This window comes from Candoia aspera, chromosome 1 (genome assembly GCF_035149785.1).
Source record: "Candoia aspera isolate rCanAsp1 chromosome 1, rCanAsp1.hap2, whole genome shotgun sequence".
In the NCBI taxonomy this organism is placed as follows: Eukaryota; Metazoa; Chordata; class Lepidosauria; order Squamata; family Boidae; genus Candoia; species Candoia aspera.
Window position 1 is genome coordinate 243,541,208 of NC_086153.1, and position 22,653 is coordinate 243,563,860.

Genomic DNA, 22,653 nt, shown 5'->3' on the forward strand with positions numbered 1-22,653 from the left:
CAGCTGGTCAACAGGAGAACAAGAAATCCAGGGCCCAACCAACATCCTGACCCCCATTTTCTTTATTTCCTCACTGCATCTTCTTCTTCAGCAAGGGAAAAAGAGTGGCTGAGTGCTCCCTCCAGGTATTCCTGAAGACTGAGTGAGCAGGGTTTGAGGTGGACAATCAAGGTACACGGTGTTCTGGTTTCAGAGGCAGGAGTAAGGAAATCCAGGAGCCACTTCATCGTTTCCTCTGGAGGAGGAGCTCAGCCAAATGTTAATAAGCTCAGCTTTCTAGGCCCCACAACATCATATGGATGCATGGAACAGATTCTTTTGTGTGGCCATTCTACTATTTCATATTTGACAGTACATAATTTCATTATTAACCAGATGTTTATATACTAGCTGTTAAGCTGTATGCTACACTAGGTTCTTTTGCCTTATCTTTTTCCAGTTTTTGGTTCCAGCACTAAAAGGAGGCACATTCACCCCCACCCAATAAATGTATACATGTTTAGGAGTTCCTTTTATGCCCTATCTTGTACATGTGTCAGTCAGAGAAATCCATTATTTTATACTCCTTACAAATAATCCAATACCAGATGTTGCCAGAACCAATCCTTGGCCCAAACAGCTGGGATACTGAATCAAGGTTTTAAGACAGGGAACATTCATAATGCCACTGTTTTCACTCCCCAATTCCTCAAAAGCAGTTTGAAGACCATCTAAGTCAACTGCAATTATTTTCTCTTTAGCTGACATAACATCACAATGTTGTGAGAACAAGGTACAAAGAAACAGTGAGGATTCTCAGCCACTGCAGATCCTTCAGAGAGAAAAATTCCTTCACCCCCACTTTATGCAAAAAGGAAATTGCTGCGTGAGCTCCCGTTGTTAATCCCAGCTCCTGCTCACCTAGCAGTTCAAAAACATGCAAATGTGAGTAGATCAATAGGTACCGCTTCGGCGGGAAGGTAACGGCGTTCCGAGTCGTCATGCTGGCCACATGACCCGGAAGTGTCTATGACAACGCCGGCTCCAAGGCTTAGAAACGGAGATGAGCACCGCCCCCTAGAGTCGGATTCGACTGGACTTTACGTCAAGGGAAACGTTTACCTTTACTTTTCCACATTCTTACTACATGTCTAGGTATTTGTCCAATCGTATACAAAAAAACTGAAGTGGCTCCTCTGAGGGGGAGCTCAAAAGACATAAGCCCCCCTTCCATTTGAAAGACCTTCTAGAACAGCTGGGTCCCAGCAGTCAGGAGGTTGGATGAGGCAAGAGATCTCTAAATAGGGAAATGGACCACACAAAAACTCCATAGAGTCAAAATGGAAAGAAAACACTGCCTTTACTGTGCTTTCAAGTACACTACACCTTAGACAGAGATAATTTGACTATTGTGGTATCCCAGAGGTCCAGAACTGTTTTCAAACTGGCTTAGAATTCTTGTGTTGAAGTCCTCTAAAAGAAGTAATGCTGCGCTGAAATCTGCTTTGGAAGATTTTCAAAGTTTTCTGCTGTGAAGGAGGTTTCAGTTTTTTTATTTTGTTCTGAGAAATTCTATGATATTCTAGTGATATTTTTTTGTCTTTGTTATTGAAGATAGCTACTGGTGGCATTATTGTTTTCTGGTACACATTGTTCTATTACCCTGAAGCTTCCCTGGTTGTTTACACTTGTACAATTGTAAACACCTATTGGGAGAAGTTACCACATGATGTATTTCCTTGGTCTTAGGTCAAGTCTGGGAAGCTGCAAACTGCTGAAAGGAAGATCATACAATGAAAGATAGGACGTTTGCACACTGATTGGCCATGTCATAACAAAATAAGTGTAAGAACATCACATTCTACCTAGGGAATGTCACTAAAAGTCTCACCTTTGAAAGAAAATTTGAAAGAAAATAGGATTTTATTAAACTAAATAAGAACTGGCAAGAAACATCTTTAGAAAGGTAATTCTGTTGAAATTGTGAATGTATTCAGTTTTTCTGCCCCCTCCCCAAAATTTCAAACCCAAAACTATTTAAAGAATTTAGTTGGCTGCCAAACTCACAATAACGCAACAGCAATATACAGAATATTGAACTGCAACATACACAATAGAGAGATGACCAAAAATCACAACGAAGTCACACAGGTGGGGCACACCAACATATACTACACTTCACAGGATGAGCTCATCAAACATCCTGGTCCTTACACCCAACGGAAAACTGAACCCTAAACAGCTGTCAGTAATTGTTGTGCATGTTGCCGGAGCCCTTATGGTTTCCTGCAAGGAAGCCTGATATAATCTGTCCAGGTGAGCATTCTACTTACCTTCACAGCCCAAATGGACTGGTCCAAAGGATGGAAAAGTTTGAAACAGAAGCCATCTTTTTTGGATGGTCTTTCAATGAGCTCGCAGGAATGAAGCAAAATGGTGCCCACCCATTGTCCAGTCTTTGGAGTTTTATAGATTAGGAGTACTCCAGGTTTCAGTACACACCACAATTTAGTCCAGCTCTTCAGAGTGCCACGTATCTGGAAAACAAGAATAAGGAGAAATACTCTCAACCAGTAAAACAGTTTTTAATGGTGCAGAACCTGTTTTCTGAAAGCAAACTCAGTTCTTCCAAGTGTCTTGTCTAGCTCATCTAGATTAAATAATCTGAGGTTTAAACCAAGTTCTCAGTTAAACTTTCTGAGAAGAAACAGGACAGGCTGTCTCTTAAAAAGCTAATGCCCTTAGATTCAAGTGTTGCTTATCAACCCCAAATCACTGTCACATTTAAACAAGAAGTACTCCCTTGGATTCCTCTGGTCTCTCACCTCTGGCCTAAATGAATGTATATATTTGTGCTGTCAAGTCATTCTTGACTCCTGAGGACAGCCTGGACAAGTCCATGCAATGTTCTTGGCAAGGCTTTTCAGAAGTGCTTTGCCCTTGCCTCCTTCTTCCTAGGGCTGAGAGAGAGTGACAGGCCCAAGTTCACCCAGCTGGCTGTACCTAAGTGGGTGTCACAGTCTCCTGGTTCCTAGCTTGGTGCCTTAACCACTACACCACACTGGCTCTCATGTAGGTTTTACTGGTGGCTATTTTTGCTATTTAAGTTATGTGTGTTCGGTAGAACTGTAAACTGCTCAGAGTTGACTGATGATTGGAGTGGCATATAGGCCCAGTAAAACAAATGAACAAATAATAAAATTGTCTTTTTTTAAAAAAAGAAAAGATGGGGATGACAGCTTAAGGCATACAAAAGCAAAGAAGGTCTTTGGTAAACATGCAAGGATGCCATCAGTCCCACTGATAATATTCTTCCTTCTCTTAAACTGCATTTCATCTTCTGTTTTGCCACAAAGAAACCTTGGACATGACTTCTACCTTGGTTGTGACTTCAAATATATTGCACGTTCCCCAAGAGGGTTATTTTAAAGCAGTACATAAATTCTGGGTAGAAAGCAGTGGATAGATTATGAATGCACAATCCTAAAAACTGTTCAAACTCTTTAGCTACGTATTCTTAAAATGACATTTTGCATCAAATTACCTTCAACCAATCTGCCATAATGACCACGCGGGGATCTTTCAGAGCACTAAAGAGTTGCTTGGTGGCTTTTTTTTTCTCCTGCCTGTAGTTTTTCTTCTGGACCTATTGTACCATAGAGATAAAATAAGGAACACCATTTTTTTCTCTTTCTACTACCAGCAAAAAGAGAGAGAAAAACAAAGAAAAGAAGATAGACGATGTCCTCCATTTAAACTGCATCCCTCTGCTTCCAGAAATAACTCACTGGAAATTTTTTGCAGCATTAAGTACACAGCAAATGAATTCTATCAGGTATTCTGTCCTTCTCTTTGCCTGTAAAAAAAATTGGGGGGGGGGTCTTTGACTCATCACAGTTCTATAGTTACTCCAACCAACAATAACTAACCTGTCACTCATTCGTACAACCTAACAAGCCCTCACAGGGTTTGGGGAAAAGTAAATGAAAATAGGAGTGCATATGCTACCCTGTGTCTTCTGGAGAAGAATGTGATAAAATGTCATTATTAAGCAATAATTTTGAGAATGAATGTTTTGAATCTGAAGAATATACCAGAAATCTGGAAGTTGAGTTATGTAAATATTATCTGTCAGTCAAGACTAATGAATGGTTAATCAACAGCTACAATTACCTGGTTTTCAAATCTCTAGAGTGACCAGCTTGTTGTGGTCATCATGGCATGCTAAATATAAAACATGTGTACATACTTACTATCAAACAAGGTTCATGACCCTGCAGATATCTTTAACTGTGTATATTATGCAAGTAGTTTTTAGTAATAAAAGCACCTGCTCTCATACTAATACTTTGAAGCAGTTTAAAAATAGCTTATGATGCTGAATAAATCAAGAGCCATATAGTAGGAGCACATGGCTGCAAGAACATTGAAAAATTAAGTGACTATGGCTTAGTGGTGACAGGAAAGGTATGGCCTTCCAGATACTTGGAACTATAAGTCCCAATAACCCTAGCAGCAGGGCCAATGATTAAGGATGTGGAAGTTGTACTTCATCACTTTCTGAATAGTCATTCAGGAAATTTTAAGTTCAATTCCTGAAATTTCCACCTCAGGTAATATGGGTAGAAGCATCATCTTCTCAAGATCCTGGAAAAACTGAATTCATTCATTTAGTGAACAAGGCAATCTGATATACAAAACTATTTTAATTTATTTTGAGGATATATAGCAAGGTCTAGAATATTTGGAATTCAGTGTAAACCACAATTTTGATAATATGAAGGACTTTGGGAATAATAAAAGCAAGGCTCTTTTGGAGATTTGGAGACATTAGCTGGCAAGGCCGTTGTGCATACTGTTTTCAGCATGATGTATATTGTAGGATTATTTGCCCATGGCAACTTGAGAGTAGGGCTCGATTGTATGAGCAATCTGTAGGGCAAAGAAGAAATGCTTTTATTTATTTATATATTTATTTATATTTATAGGCTCAACGTGCTAACCAATGTGGAACAATTTGCCTTTAAAGATTTTTTAACGTCCTGTTAAATATTTCTTGTACACCTTTGCAATGGAATTGTTCACCTATAGAGAGGAAATTATGAGTAATATGGCCTATCAGTTTTGGAAAAGGCAGTATTTTCTACTAACCAAAGGAGGCAGCAGTATGTGTTCTCCTCGGGTACTAACATGCCAGCCAACGGGAGGCTTAATCTTCTTCCACCTACCTTTAATGTTTCCTTCTTGTTATTTCTGCCAGTAGGAGATACACACTCCTTATCAGACCCATTGCAAAATTTGTGCTCAGTCTAACATACACACACAAAAAAAAGAAAACAGAAAAGGCAGGAATTAGTTAAATATGAAATCATTTTAGAAAAGAGTTTTTTATGAGGATGAACTAAATGGGTTGGTAGGAACATCTGGAATACTGAAGCACTGAGAGGATGTGGGCACTCCCAAATGGCTGCCATGGGGGAGGGCATCCTATATAGAAAATATTCCCCATAGGTGGGTATGGATAGTCACAAAAACCTCATTTACCAGAAGCTAAACTGGTAAGTTTATTCCCTGCCACAACCTCCATCCTCTCCCTCAATACATGAAGATGATGATGATTACTATTGGTTTTATACAACTACAACAAAAAAGAAAGCAGATATTAAAAATGTAAGAAAAAAGAACTCAATGATATACAGTGCATATATACATGTATATACACAGACACAAATTAGTACAACTCAGTTTTTAAGCAACAAATTAAATCCTGACTACATGGAATTATATTCCCACTCTTTCTATTGCACTGATGAAGAGCTAATGGAAAGGCTGAGACTATACATATTTTATCAAGTCCATCTTTGGTATCAGGAGTACAAATCTTTTTCCAAGAACACATAACAATCTCTTTTGCAATGATCGAGGAATGACGTATCCACATTTTTCATAAATAGATTCCAATTTATTAACAACACATTAACATCTTTATGTCTTAACTCCATTACTAAAATCTGATTCAAAGTATGAAGAATATTGAACCAATACAGAAAAACCAGAAAGCATGACCAAAATATATGTGTTTGCATGCCTTTAAATATCTCAAACAGAGTAGGGCAGATTTCTAACCTTTTTTCAGACTTCTGCTGAGGACTCCAATAAACATCCAAAATATTGTTTTGATGAATAATGTAATCTTAAGGTTATAGCAAACATACTTAACAGCCCCTTCTCCAATAATATTATCTCATCTTAACTTTGACATGGTGGAGGGAGGAAGCACATTTCCAAATAAAGCACTGGACTCTAGCTACCCACCATTTTTATTTCCTAAGAATGCCTCTGAAATCTGCATGTGACCTGGCCTGCTTAAAGCTACTGTGGATACATCAGGATTGCCATTATGTCTGAAACTGGTCTTTAGAGATAAAAGGAGATAAAAACTAGATAATAAAGCCATTTACTTTTAGATGGAAATAACTCTATGGAAAGAAAACCCAGGCACACGTACTTGTGCAGAAAAAGAAATACCAAAGGTAATCATGCTTTGATAATAACAAATGTTCCTATAATGTCTGGACTCTGAAAACAGGACTCAAGGAGAGATGATAAACATTTTGTTCCTAAAATCATACTTGCTCAGATTCTCTACTAGCAGACTAAGCTGCCAACAGCATCTGACTAGGTTTAACTACTGGCTTGATGGTGATATTGAGTGCACAGACAGACATTGCTAACTCATAAATATAAACAAATATCAATATTCATGCTGTGCTGCAGTTCTTATTGTCATTTGCATTCTACTTCCACAATTTACTTAGGGAGGAGGCACAACTGCAAGGTCGGCTTACTCCAGATTGGCTACAGCTGCTCTCCTCTCCAGCAATGCTGGTAAAGAAGGTGAACAACAGTAGTAACCAATATACTCTGAGACTAAGGCCAGACCACTCACTTGGCAGCCTAAGTGAGGCTGCTGGTTGTGAAGGCAAAGAGATTTCTGTTCCTCCAGTGCATTTCAAAACAGACAGGTGCCAATTCATCACTGATAATTAACCAGACAGTTTTTCAGTGGGGAAAGAGAAAAAAGGCTCCTACAGAAATGACAACAAGCTTAAATCCACTCCTGCTCTTCAATCTGCATTATTCAAAAATCACCATGACTGAAAATAGGATGTCATTCTTCTTTCTCAAATCTTCAAGAATTAGTCAGGCTTAAAGCATCATAGGATCATCCCTACAATGCATGAAGATGCTCCACTTAACAGTTTTTCAATAACGTGTCAGAGCCTCAATCTTGTTGCCAAACCACTGCGGAGGCAGGCTGAAGTCAGGCTAAGGTGTTCCTGCACAAAACTACTTTTCTATCCTATGCCATGAGAAGACCTCCCATAAAGACATTCTAGACTGAATAGACTTGTCTTTGGAAGTCAGCAATCTGCTGGCCATGCTCCAAAGGCCCATGGCAGAACTGCCACCTCCCATTCAACTTCTCAGCATTGCATCTCCATGGTCAGCTTCGCTGTGGCTAACAGAGGGACTAGATACTTCAGAGGCACAGTCAATTATTATTATTTCTCCTCCTCCTGCTCCTTGTTCTATCATGGGAATATCAACCTCATGGAAGACGGACTGCAGGTTTACCACATTATCAATATTGCTATCAGTATGACTTGATGGAACATAACCGACCAATCAATCACACAGGACTTGCATGGATTCCCACCTCTACAAAAAATGTTCCTCAGAGGCTTGTCACGAATCAGTTTTCAGAAACACTACAACCAGTTGCCATTTCTTTAGCGAGACAACAACATGCTACAGCCACTTGCTTGAGCCTTTGATTCCCAGAATGGAAATTCCATTCACTGGGTATTAACACCGGAACTTTGGGCTGATCCGTACTTTGCCCTAGATGGAAATAGGCCACTTATGGTTTCAGAAGGACAGGAATGGATGACATCATTCTCAGCCCACCTAGCTGCCAGAAAGGCAGGCAACTTCCATTCTTCTGCCTTCCTGTCAGAAATAGTGCTTTTCCATCTCCGCTGCCTCAAGCAAAGCAGTCCAGCCCACTTGATGCACTTCATTGCATCTCACACAAATGTCTCTATTCCAATTGGTTGGTTTATGCTGTGGCAGGAATGCTTCCCCTGTTCTCTGCCTTTGACAGTCAGTTCATACTGGACTGCGAGGCTGTTTTGAGTTGGCTGGACTTTTCTTTTTTAAGGTTCAGCCGTGGAACAGTGAAATGCTGGCCATCTCTTTGGGGGGGGGGTTTGTTTAAGATGGTCATCATGGAATGGTAGACTGTTTAAAACTGACTGAAACGGAGCAGAGTTCTGCCAAGTTTTCTTTTTGGTCCAAGTGACAGGAAGAATGGTAAAACTTTTTTTTTTCCTTTTCATTTTCACCAGTTGTCAAAATATATGCCTACAGAAAAGAAAGCAATTGCTTCTTGATTTCCTAGAGTTGCTGAGTGGAGAAAAAAAGCAGGGAAATCTACTAACCAGGGGATGTGTTAATTGTGTTCTGGATCAAACATCTGGCCTCTGTGTGTCTAAAGTGGAGGAAGTTCTTGGGTTCTTCCTATGGCTTTAGAAGTTGTTGGATCCACAGAAAACAGCAGGCAAAGATTTTAATAATGGGGTGATACAGAATTCTGCCTGATTTCTGCAGATGAAGCTCCTGAGACAGCTATTGGAGAAGGAGCTAAAGTCCCTAATATAGACTAAAGAGGCTAAGGAGGTCACTACACCAGGGATCTACATATTGTATGAGCATGCCGGGGCATACTTAAGTCTATGTATTTTAAAAAGTGGAAAAAAATGAAGATTTTATTCATTAGAATAATGCATAAAAATAATAAAATCTAATTTTAATCTAATCTATTCTTATCTTCTTCAGCAAAGGATCATTACCTTGTCGTGGTGCTGGAGCTTGAGCACCTCAATGATGCCATGAGCTAAACCATGAAGGGCCACCCAAGACGGAAAGGTCAATGACAGAGAGGTCAGACTAAATGTGATCCCTGGGGAAGGTAATGGCAACCCACCCCAGTATTCTTGCCGTGAAAACTAAATGGATCAGTACAACCAGAGATATGTCGGTATACCATTGGAAGATGAGACCCCCAGGTCAGAAGATGGTCAAAATGCTACTGGGGAGGAACAGAGGATGAGTTCAACTAGCCCCAGACGTGATGATGCAGCTAGCTCAAAGCCCAAAGGACGGCTAGCGGCCGACAGTGCTGGTGGTGAAGGGCGAATCCGATGTTCTAAGGATTAGCACACCTTTGGAACCTGGAATGTAAGATCTATGAGCCAGGGCAAATTGGATGTGGTTATTGGTGAGATGTCAAGATTAAAGATAGACATTCTGGGCGTCAGTGAACTGAAATGGACTGGAATGGGCCACTTCACATCAAATGACCACCAGATCTACTACTGTGGACAAGAGGACCACAGAAGAAATGGAGTAGCCTTCATAATTAATAGTAAAATGGCTAAAGCAGTGCTTGGATACAATCCAAAAAACAATAGAATGATCTCAATTTGAATTCAGGGCAAGCCATCTATCATCACAGTGATCCAAATATACGCCCCAACCACAGATGCTGAAGAAGCTGAAGTAGAGCAGTTCTATGAGGATCTGCAGCACCTACTGGACAACACGCCTAAAAGAGATGTTATTTTCATCACAGGAGACTGGAATGCTAAGGTGGGCAGTCAAATGACACCTGGAATTACAGGTAAGCATGGCCTGGGAGAACAAAACAAAGCAGGACATAGGCTGATAGAATTTTGCCAAGACAACTCACTCTGCATAACACTCTCTTCCAACAACCTAAGAGACAGCTTTATACATGGATTTCACCAGATGGACAACACCGAAATCAGACTGACTACATCCTTTGCAGCCAAAGGTGATGGACATCTATACAGTCGGTAAAAACAAGACCTGGAGCTGACTGTAGTTCCGATCACAAACTTCTTATTGCACAATTTAGGATCAGACTAAAGAGATTAGGGAAGACCCACAGAGCAGCTAGATATGAGCTCACTGATATTCCTAAGGAATATGCAGTGGAGGTGAAGAATAGATTTAAGGGACTGGACTTAGTAGATAGGGTCCCGGAAGAACTCTGGACAGAAGTCCGTAACATTGTTCAAGAGGCCTCTTCCAGAAAATTAGAAACATCAGAGGTAAATTCCAGGCAAAAATGGGTATGATCAAAAACAAAGATGGCAAGGACCTAACAGAAGAAGAAGAGATCAAGAAAAGGTGGCAAGAATATACAGAAGACCTGTATAGGAAGGATAACAATATCGGGGATAGCTTTGACGGTGTGGTCAGTGAGCTAGAGCCAGACATCCTGAAGAGTGAGGTTGAATGGGCCTTAAGAAGCATTCTAATAAGACAGCAGGAGACGACGGCATCCCAGCTGAACTGTTCAAAATCTTGCAAGATGATGCTATCAAGGTAATGCATGCTATATGCCAGCAAATTTGGAAAACACAAGAATGGCCATCAGACTGGAAAAAATCAACTTATATCCCCATACCAAAAAAGGGAAACACTAAAGAATGTTCAAACTATTGAACAGTGGCACTCATTTCACATGCCAGTAAGGTAATGCTCAAGATCCTGCAAGGTAGACTTCAGCAATTCATGGAACGAGAATTGCCAGATGTACAAGCTGGGTTTAGAAAAGGCAGAGGAACTAGGGACCAAATTGCCAATATCCGCTGGATAATGGGAAAAGCCAGGGAGTTTCAGAAAAACATCTATTTCTGTTTTAGTGACTATTCTAAAGCCTTTGACTGTGTGGACCACAACAAATTGTGGCAAGCTCTTAGTGGTATGGGGATACCAAGTCATCTTGTATGCCTCCTGAAGACTCTGTATAACGACCAAGTAGCAACAGTAAGAACAGACCACAGAACAACGGACTGGTTTAAGATTGGGAAAGGAGTATGGCAGGGCTGTATACTCTCATCCTACCTATTCAACTTGTATGCAGAACACATCATGTGACATGCTGGGCTTGAGGAATCCAAGGCTGGAGTTAAAATCGCTGGAAGAAACATTAACAATCTCAGATATGCAGATAATACCACTTTGATGGCTGAAAGCAAAGAGGAACCGAGGAGCCTTATGATGAAGGTGAAAGAAGAAAGTGCAAAAGCTGGCTTGCAGCTAAACCTCAAAAAAACCAAGATTAGGGCAACCAGCTTGATTGATAACTGGCAAATAGAGGGAGAAAGTGTAGAAGCAGTGAAAGACTTTGTATTTCTTGGTGCGAAGATTACTGCAGATGCTGACTGCAGTCAGGAAATCAGAAGACGCTTAATCCTTGGGAGAAGAGCAATGACAAATCTCGATAAAATAGTTAAGAGCAGAGACATCACACTGACAACAAAGGTCCGCATAGTTAAAGCAATGGTGTTCCCCATAGTAACATAGGGCTGTGAGAGCTGGACCATAAGGAAGGCTGAGCGAAGGAAGATAGATGCTTCTGAACTGTGGTGTTGGAGGAAAATTCTGAGAGTGCCTCGGGCTGCAAGAAGATCAAACCAGCCCATACTCCAGGAAATAAAGCCAGACTGCTCACTTGAAGGAATGGTATTAAAGGCAAAACTGAAATACTTTGGCCACATAATGAGAAGACAGGACACCCTGGAGAAGATGCTGATGCTAGGGAGAGTGGAGGGCAAAAGGAAGAGGGGCCGACCAAGGGCAAGGTGGATGGATGATATTCTAGCGGTGACGGACCCGTCCCTGGGGGAGCTGGGGGTGTTGACGACCGACAGGAAGCTCTGGCGTGGGCTGGTCCATGAAGTCACGAAGAGTTGGAAGCGACTAAACGAATAAACAACGAAATCTTATCTTATTAGAAAAGTGGGTAAGAGGCAAAACCATTCTCAGGCTGAGGGCAACACTAAGTCTGGCTTTTGCATAATACCCTGGAATTGCCAGGATATTAAATAAACTGGGCCAGGACAAAGAGCATGACAAAACCTGTATTTGATTAAATTTAGTTTACATTTACTTTTAACATAAATCATATTCCTTATATTCTCCATTTTATTACTTTCCCTCCTTTCCCCAAATTATTTTCCCTTCTTTTTCCTAAAAAATTATAATTTGGTGCCAACTTGTAGAGGTTCGGAGGTGGAAGCTTTTGAGGGATGGAGACTATGTGCCCCTCATGCAGGTAATTTCCATTATGCAGAGTTGAAGCTTGTTTAGGCTTCTCTAGGCATGTAGGAAACATTTTATTGTGGTATTTAAAAAAAAACAGAGCGACGTCCCCAAAGATCAGAGCACAAACAACACATATTGCTCTCTTTGTGCATGGAACTAGTGCAAACACCACCATTACCAGGGCAAGCTGGTTTCTAGCTAACACATAAAGAATAGCCACAATCAATTAGCCCTTTAAACAAAGATCCGGGAAATATTAACAAAACATTGCAGCCAGGCATTGGGAGTAACTGGCTGTAACTCCCCCCACCCCATAGCAACAGTAATAATCAGGAAATTGGCACTGAACACCCAACACTGAATTGTAACCAGCAACAACAGCCATTTATAGTGCAGCATTTCAACATATACACATTCATAGTACAGTTACAGAAACCTCCAAATCAGATCATGAAATAATTAATTTGAAGTGGAAGAAGTGTATGAATATGGAGAGGGATGTTCTCTGTAGCTGCTTCAGGTGTGCAAGTCAAATCTGATTCAGAATGAATCTCTGAATAGGAGCCAATTTTAATTGGACTGATTTGCACCATTAAACTGCAAGCACAGAATGTGTATGAACTGCTCTGTTTTGGTTCTGCGAGTTTGATTTGATGCATGAAGGTCATCCAAATCGGTTCACCACACTGAATACCTGCATAGGCCTAGTAGCTGTCCCACAACTGTCTGGGCAATTCTAACAACCAGGGTCAAACTAAATTGAACACTTCAAATTAAAATGCTCCCAAAGCAGAGGTTTTTATATCCGCTCACCATGTGTCAGGGTTCGCCTAATTGCAAAGCCCTGCCATGGGTTGTATATAGGGGTGCAAACGGAGAGTTGCAGGCTAAATGCGTGTCAGCATAAGTGAATTCTGTCTGGGTGGAGGAGGAGGGGCAACATTCCAGCAAAGGCAGTTGGAGAATGTTTACAGAAGACCTGAGCATCAAGGTTGTCTTGTTGCTGCCTTCCACCAGCATCTGGAAGATGGAACGGTGGGGGTTGTAAAGCCGAAAGGAAAAGTACTGAGGCTGGCACGGGCAAGGAGGGGGAAAGTGTTTAATTCAAAGGTTTGAGCATGAAAATCTCATTCAGGGCTTTGGTTAGTTTCATGTTACTCTTTTCAAGCTACTCATTCCTAACAAGGAATTCTTCTATATCTTCAATGGATTGTATTGAGAATTTCTACAGTTAGGGATTTACAGTAGAACTGATTAGAAAACTGGAACCATCACACCATGCTGAGCATTTTTCCCTGCTCTGGAGGTATGATAAGCCTCAGCTTATTTGGAGCTAGGAAAGGGGATTGCACCCACATTTGTAATGTACTCTGGATAGATTATCAAATACCCCTGAAGGTCAGTGTGATAATCAGACTTGAGAGTGGCACAAATTTGTGAATCTTTTGTCTCTAGTATAATGCAACAAGAATTTAGCTACTAAAACAGGAAATTCATGTATGGTACCAGACATTTCATTCAGTGACAATTCATCTTAATCCAAGTTTAAAAAGAAAGAGTATTCTCTGTAATCATCATTACCTTATTAATAGAGTTTGGTGTCTGAGGAATCTCATCCTTCAGCATGGACAAACTATTTCCTTCCATGTCTTTTCCTGAAACAGAACAACATTAACTAAAGCTTTGAAAACTGCTGAAATACATACCATGTTTCTAAAGAAAACGAAAGCAGATACACAAACAGGAGCTATAGGGTAACTACAGGGTAAGGTTGCACACTACAGGAAAGGAAGCAGAGTAACTTTTTCCAACCATGAACCTTCCAGATGTATTGGATTTCAACTTCTGGAATTCTCTCACCACCATGGATTTTGTTCATATTAGCTAGGAGCCTATTATAAAAAGTGACATCCAACACGTATAGAGGGTACCAATTTAGGGAATGCTATAGAATGCTGTTTTTGTACTTTTGTATTGTTCTTTGTTTTTAAACATTTTAACAACTGTAAACTGCCCAGAGTAGCTGGGAGTTGGGCATATAAATAATAATAATAATAATAATAATAATTATTATTATTATTATTATTGGAATGACTGGGCCTGGACATCTCAAACCTCCTCTCCCAGCAGCCCTCTAGGTCTTTTCAACCTGGCCCCCCTTCTGCCTTAGGTTAGCAGCTTGGTAGTTCCCACTACTACTACCTATCTTCCAGAGGGGGTACTGCTTGACATCCTTCTGCTAACCCCACCGTTTCAGAGAGATAATGCTGTCACAACTCACATAGTCTCTCTGGTGCGTAAAAGGTAGAAAGTAGAGAAAGGAAATAATCCCTACCATGCGGTCTCCTGGCCATGTTTCCTAGAGGCATCTGTCAAGAGGTTTGGCCCTTTTTCTTCCCTTGGGAGATAAATTAATCTCACAAGAGATAAACAAAATCAAACTTTAACTTAAAAGAGAAATAAAAGATAAACTGTAATAAATCTTAACTTTAGGTATTAAAATACAAAACTTTTCTGTTAAAGTACATAAATATTGAGTTGTCTTGATCAAAGATAGCAACTAAACAGAAAATCCACAAGACAATGCAAAAGAAATACTACAGGTAGACAACAAAATGGTGGGGATCTGCTGTAAATGGAAAATAATTCTTTAAAGAGACTGGAGTGCAATCCAACTAGTTACTTCATATTACAAGATTCTACAGAAAAATTATGACTTCATGAATGTATAGTTCCCTCCTTTATACAGAGAAATAAAAGTCAGGAGGCAATAAGGCTTAACTAGCATCACACAAACAAACAAAGATCAAAATTCTAATATAGTTTCCTCGCTAGACATTACAGATAAATTAATTCCTGAAGCAAAAATCCTCTGCTTTCTTTTCTGGAATTTTCCAGCTTCTTATAGATTTCAATCTTTAATTAGAGCTCAGAAGAACAGTACTGGGTATCTCCTTTTTCTACATCTAATACCCTGCTTCTTCTTCCATGCCGCCTCCAATTCTTCCTTCTGAGTCCTCCCTTTCTTTTAATATGGACTTAATTTTAACCATTGTTTTTCAAACAATTAAGAACATGTATTAATTTCCCCAGGTGCTTTGGTTCAGGATGAACAGAGTCCCCACTTGTATTATAGTATAGTTCTGATCACTGTTTTATTGTTTTAGCTGGTTTTAATGGTATGAGTTATTTTCCTTCTATTTTTGTTTTAATATTTCTTCTATGCAGCCCAGAATCACATTGCCTGAGTTGGGTAGACATAAATGTTCTAAACAAATAGAGCCTATAAACCTGCCCAGAATGAGTAATGGATCAAGGATGACAGTAGCCACAATCTAAACACATCTGGATGTCCATGCCTGAATTAAGTTCTTAGAAGAGTTTGCAAGAGTGCATATTGACACCATTCTTAACAATAAGCAACAGGATATGCAGAGGTTAGGCTTCCCAAATCTACCTTGCATTCCAAGGTCCACCAAACAGAAATAGGTATAAAAACTGTGGCTCAAGATGACAGATCAAGAAGCACAGCATTAAGTTCCTGAACACACTGTTTTGTTGATGCTATAAAATTATCAGGAGTTGGAAATACTTCAGCATCTACAGGTAATCCTCACTTGACAACCATTTGTTTAGTGATAGTTTGGACTTACAACGGTGCTGGAAAAAACCGACTTACAACTGGTCCTCACATTTATGACCATTGCAGCATCCCTGCAGTCACATGATCACGATTTGTGTGCTTGGCAACTGGTTCGCATTTTTGACTGTTACAGCATCCTACGGTCACATGATCACCATTTTTGACCTTCCCAGCTGGCTTCTGGCAAGCAAAATCAATAGGAAACCACTTGATTCACTTAATGACCATGTGGTTCACTTAATGACTGCAGTGATTCACTTAACAGCCATTGCAAAAAAGGATGTAAAATGGGTCGGATTCACTTAATGACTGCTTCACTTAGCAACTGAAATTCCAGTCCCAATTGTGGTTGTTATGCAAGGACTACCTGTACTACTGCAAATTACAAGATCTTCTCAATGATTTTGATTTCCCTTTTCTCCATCTCCATTAAATAGCACATTTTAACATCTACTGGAACCCACTGACCTGGGCTAATGGGATAGATCTCATTATCAGCCCCAAAAAACAAGTTCCGGGTCAGCTTGCGAGGATCAATTTTCTGAGGAGTAGATGCAGCAGGACAGAGTGAGAACCTTCGCCGAAAAAAATTTTCTTCCTTCATGGCATGTGCTGTAGCGGTTTTCTGAAAATAAGAGACAAAAATAATCACACGTAACCTAAATATCATACTCAGATTTTTCTTGGTTGTTTTTGCTTGCTTAAATCAATCTATTCTTAAATTAAAAACTGGCTATTTAAATATAGTCATGGACAAACAAATTAACATAATATGACAAATATGTCAAAGCTGGAGCTTAATAATTTTATTTAATTTTTCTTTAATAAACTCAGTTAGTGTTGTATCTCAACTATTCCTCCAAAATTCAGCCTAAAATTAGTTTTGATCAGGCTGGTTTAATTTAAAGCGCACCATTTGATCCATGCCTGCTGTCTACAGCAGGAGCAGCCAGGATGCTTTTTCTGCCTTCCATTTCTACTTCTCAAAAGGAATCTTGTAGAAGTGCTTGACTGAACTGCCCAAACTAGAAACCAATGCCTAGATTTCACAGCTTTGAAAATGGTTCTTTTGAGCTTTAAATATTTCTTCAATGATATGAGTCACAAATTTTTCCTAAAGATTTCAACTCAGAAAATTTTTATCAACCCATATGATAGATTTCAGGAAAAAGAGACTAGCTTGATTAGGTTATAGGCCAGCCATTCTGTTCCGAAATAGTCAGCTGCTGATTACTTGGAGACCTGTAAATACATCAACTACTAAAATCTGTGATTGACATCTACTTAAAAACACAGCTACAATGTCTTTCTTTGCTTATCACAGTCAGTCAGTTTGTTAATCATATTTATTTAGTAAATTACTGCACGCTGAGCCATAAATACTCAAACCAAAATGGCTGGATTTGCATAGCATCTTAAAATATCATTCAAATGGTTCAATGTTGGCTTTGTGCAATGCGTGAACCCATGTCTCCAGAATTTCTAAACAATGAGTAGGCATTGTAACCCCATATGGGGTGGCGGCCTCCAAATTGGGGGAGACTGTATGATACCACAAGCATATTGTTTATTCTCTTTTTCCTTTTATTATTTCAATTTTTGTGTCTCTGTGATTTTTACTGCCACTACTGAAGGAGATCTGAGGAAAAACCCTCTTAGAGACCCTGGAATGCCAGTCCAGCTAGATTTAATCACTATACAAGTCGAATAAGAACCCAGTTTATTAACTGGAACAATTAATTATTGGTCAGTATCTAATTTAATAATGGATTGATACAATTACTGCAAGAGTGGATACAAACGTTGGAACAGTCAAGCATATGCCGCAAGACTGAACAGCATTTTGTTCTGTTATACATGGGGTCGCCATGAGTCGTAAACGACTTGATGGCAACTAACAACGAGAGCAATCTAATTCACAAGCCTATGAATTAAGGATTATTTATGTTAGTTTTCCTGTCTTAATACAAAGGAACAAAACAAGAAAATCTGGGAAATAAATTTTCCTTCTCACAATTTTTGGTACTGTATACCATTAACAATATAGCAGGTAGTCAGGAGTACACAAATATAATATTGAATGATTAGGATGTCTCGAATGGTTAAAATCATGAGCTATAAAATAATACTCTTCTAACGAGTGCAATTTTTTTTGCAATGGAACGTATATTGCTAAATTACACTAGAGGTAAAGATAAATTTCTTAAAATATAGGTCTATCTTCAAAATACAAATCAGAAGAACTAACGCATGTTTTCACTTAAACAAAAAAAAAGGTGTTTAGGAAAATTAATAACTCTGTAAAGGTGGAGGTCTGACATTATTAGTACTCATAGTTTTACCAATAGAAATACAAAACAGCAACCAAGTGTCACACAGTCTTTTATTATTGTGTACACAAAAGATAGACTCTTAAAAAGTGCAGGGCAGGAAACAGCAGATAATTCAAACGGCATTTTGCTAAGCTGTTCCAAAAAACTGACAATAAATCTAATGTGTTCCAGACATTTTAGAACTGATTTTTTTTATCGTGAGATTTATAAGAATGACAGTGCGGAGCTAAGCCAACTTTCCATTTTAGAAGTAACAGATTATCCTTCCATATGCTCCTTACTTTATCATGGCTGTTTGGGAGCAAGGTGTTTGCTGCTTCCCATGTGCATCAACCATCCCATGTTGCTGTCATGTGGTAAAAATGCAGAAACCATACTGAAAGGGTAGGATCTTGCAGGATCAATTACTGAAGGATCAACTGGGGGAGTGCCAATGGAACAATAATTTTCTTCTGTTCCTTGATGCTCCCACTGTTTCTCTTAGGTTCTAGAGTGGGAGATGGGCCAAGGGAAATTGAATCCCAAACTTCCTATATTAAACTACTGAGCTTTCATTCATTTTATTAAATTTTGTGAATTTTAATTTTACAGACCTTTGATAAATCTTTTAGTGGCTCTTAATTAGCAAATGGGAGAGTTTAATCTGAAAGAGCACAACAGGAAGCAAGATTATATCATGTAACCATCAGCTCATCACTTCAACATGGATAGCAAGAAGGAGGAGGAAGTTACGGTTATCATTAATCTCTTCTCTGAAGTGTTCATTCTACAATTATCCAGAATTCCTGATGAAAGGATCATAACGATAGAAACTAGAGTAGATACTAAAAACTGTGAATTGCTGCATATGATGATGGGGAACTTTTTTATCTCCATAGACTGAAAGAAATCTTAACTGGGTTCAAGCCCTGAATGCAGTCATAATGTGGTTTGTTTACAATTCATTCATTCATTCATTTGATTTGTATAGCCTCCCATCTCACATATGTGAACCTGGGCAGCTCACAATTAAAAACAACAGCAAGAACACAAACATAGCAAATATAGAACTGTACTAAAACCACTATTAAAACTCAATTAAACACAAAACATAAGCACAGCAGATGAATACATCTCATACATTCCATTCAGTACAACCACTGAAAAGGCTACCCACTACTACCAGACCCCAAGCATGGTTGCATAGCCACGTCTTCAGGCCCTTCCTAAAGGTCAGAAGGCTATAGGCCAGTCTAAGTTCTGGGAGAATGTTGTTCATATAAATATAAATATATACTTTTCATATACTAAAAGAAAAGAAAAAAGTGCAAGAAAAGAAAAAGAAAACTAAAGTTAAGAAATAAATAAAAGACTCCCGACCTTCTTTTTGACAGATAATTACAATATTATTGTTCGTCCTCCCTCTTAAACATTCTGCAAATCCCCTCAACCCCTCCTTTAATCTGCATCTTTCTTAATCTTCAAATCCATAAATCGATTCGTTTTTTTTCTTCTTTCAGCAAAGAGTCCATATAAGATTTCCCGTCTTTAAAAACAAAATTGTTGTTTGCTCTCTGACCAAACAGTTCAGCTGCACCATTTCTGCAAATTCTGACATTTTCACAATCCATTCCTCCACTGTGGGAATATCATTATTCTTCCATTGTTGTGCACACAATAATCTTGCTGCAATTACCATATACAGTATCAATCTACCATGAATTTTTTCTAATTCATTGATGGGGAATGACATTCCAAAGGGCGGGGGCCAAGGCAGAAAAGGCTGTCTTCCTGGGACCCATCAGATGACATTCCTTAGTGGGTGGGACCTGTAAAATACCTCTCCTGCCAGATCTGATGGGATGGGCAGATGTAACCTCGGAGACGCGGTCCCTCAAATATCCCAGTCCCGTGCCATTATGAATGGTAAGCATGGCTTAAGGATTAGTGTTATGGCTGAACCCCATTTTACAGAAAGCACCCTCTGCATTTCCCACTCTGGAACCAAGGATTCAGTAAACTGCAATGTGTGGGTTCCTCTCCTCTCCTCTGACATGACCCTAGCAGCCCTCTCCTGCCTTCACATTTGTCCTGAGTAGTTCAGTGGGTTGGCACTCAGCAATCAAAAACACAAGGCCCGGAAGCTCTAGCAGCACAGGAGGGAGCCAGGTGACTCTGGTCATTCTTCAGGGCAACCAAATTGCAGGGCTGCAGTGAAAGAAACTTTAAAACATTTAATTTTACAGAAAGCTTACTCCTGTGACATAGGGACTAAGGAGTCTCCTCAACAAATCAAGAGCCCCCTCATGTGCAAAGCCCAGATTCCAGGAGGCAACAGCAGCCCCATTTCGCTGCCCTTTTTTGGAGTCTGGAGAAGTTAGGATCTGAAAGCACCATTCTTCATAGTGCTCTTCTCACAAAATACTCAATATATCCCATTAATGATATAAACATGAAGCCTCCCTTCATTAAAATGAGCTCACTGTCCAGCCCCTGATTGTCTAGCCAGGAAAGAACTCAGTTCATCTTGCAATCAAAATGTCCTACTAGCAAAACAAAGAGGATTTAGCCATTAGTCTTGCCCTTCAATCCCCATCTCATGTTCCAGATTTAAAGTTTAGACAATATGTCTTAGTATCTTTTTTATTATTATTATTCAATTCCAATCCTTTACCAGAACAGTTTATACACAATCAAACAAGATAGAAAAAAAGAATAAAATGCAATGCATATATCAAAAATATGTTCAGTACAGAGAGAAACAGGGAACAAGCAACCATAGTGACACACAACCTCAAACCTAAGATAATTTCATTATAGCTTAGTACTGAACACAGTCATGGCTCTTCAGAAATAATTTTTCCCTTGATTAGTTAATGGCTAGATTCACCAGTTGCATTATGATGTAATGCCATTCATTTGATTTTGACTTGTGTGAACTCACTGCTGTAGTTTGAAAATCATGTTTTATGGTCCTGAGAGTTGAAATTGCAGCTTATTTGATGAGCAATAGTTAAGCAAATGGTAGAGTAGCATACCTTCTCAAATATCCACATTAAAAGCAATTCTATAAAGAAAGAAGTCCCACCGAGTTAACAAGGCTACAACACGGCAATTTTATTCCCACTTATTTGGGAATAAATCTCCTAAAATTAATTGGGGCTTGCTTTTGTAACATGAATAGGATTTCCTTGTTCCTTGTTCAACCTTTAAATAAAAACATTCATATTACAAACTGTTTCAGAAATACAAATTATTTTTACTCATTATACTTGACGCTTCCTCTCAACACCTCTAAACTGTATTTCATTTTAGCATCTTAAAATTTATTTAATAAAACATGTGCATATGTTCTATTCAGTAAGACCATTTCTGAGTACTCCATTCGAGTATTTCATAAAGTAGGGCTAGCAACATGGTTTACATGCAGGCTTCAAGCACTTCTCAAAGTAACAGCTGCTTTCTGCAATATTAATATTCTGAGTTTTTTCTATAAAACTCACAAGTAATAATATTTATTTCATTTCATAGTGTACATTTAATAATGGCAGCATTGCAAGCGAAACTCTCCCCATGACCCAAGTTCGATCCCAGCGGAAGCTGGATTCTCGGGTAACCGGCTCAGGTCGACTCAGCCTTCCATCCTTCCGAGGTCGGTAAAATGAGTACCCGGCTTGCTGGGGAAGGTGACAACTGGCGAAGGCAATGGCAAACCACCCCAAAGGGCCAGGCATGACTTGGTGCTTGCACAGGGGACCTTTCATCATCACCACCACCACCACCACCACCACCACCATTCATGCTCTGCAAGGATTACAATTTCAAGCCATCCAGACATGTTATGATGGTAGAATATACACACAGCTCTAAGTCTGGCTGACAACACTAAACTCACTGGCAGGAATTCACTGGAGGTGAATTAATGTCTACTTGCGAAAAAGAGTGGTTCTAAAGAAACCATTTCTAGACCCAGAAAATGCCCCAGTAACCCAGATGTTTGGATGCATGTGTGAAGTGTTTGAACAGGTGATTGCAGTTCAGTTCCCAGAGTCTTGGGCAAAAAGAAATTGAGGCATTTGAATTGGGCTTTAGACTTTGTTTTAAAGTTGGTACAACTTGCCAGGCTTCCACACTGCCACTGTTTCCAATCCCAAAAAGCAGTTTGAAGATGATATGCCAGGTAGCTGAAGCCTGAGAGCTGGGAAGCAGGATGAGGCAAGAGTTCCTGAAAATGGGGAAACCACTTAACCACAAGCTTGGAACCATTCACAGAGTAAAACAGAAAACTCTCACGCTTTCCTGGTGTCTAGTGGTTGTCTAGATTTCTGCAGCCTGGATCTGGTAGTCCTGGATCTGGTAGCCCTAAGTACATATGCAACACTGAAAAGAAAATGCCAGCTTTGCTGTGGTTTCAAATAAACCATCAGCAGAGTCAGAAAAACAGCACCACAGTTCTCAAAACTGAGATTTCATGTGACTGTACAGGTCAATGCTAAATCTGAATGGGCTGCAAATCCT

General features: G+C 39.5%; 1 protein-coding gene across 2 annotated transcripts in view; it reads right to left on the minus strand.

The window, feature by feature from the left end:
* Nucleotides 1–22,653, minus strand: part of OSBPL5 (oxysterol binding protein like 5) — a 140,357-nt gene that overhangs the window by 55,542 nt on the left and 62,162 nt on the right. For both annotated transcript variants that reach the window (XM_063289366.1, XM_063289367.1), the window contains exons 2-6: nucleotides 16,292–16,448; nucleotides 13,762–13,835; nucleotides 5,208–5,288; nucleotides 3,524–3,625; nucleotides 2,313–2,516 (exon numbers count right to left, since the gene is read on the minus strand). In XM_063289366.1, the coding sequence (XP_063145436.1) occupies nucleotides 2,313–2,516; nucleotides 3,524–3,625; nucleotides 5,208–5,288; nucleotides 13,762–13,835; nucleotides 16,292–16,448 (618 nt within the window). The remainder of the gene's footprint in view (nucleotides 1–2,312; nucleotides 2,517–3,523; nucleotides 3,626–5,207; nucleotides 5,289–13,761; nucleotides 13,836–16,291; nucleotides 16,449–22,653) is intronic.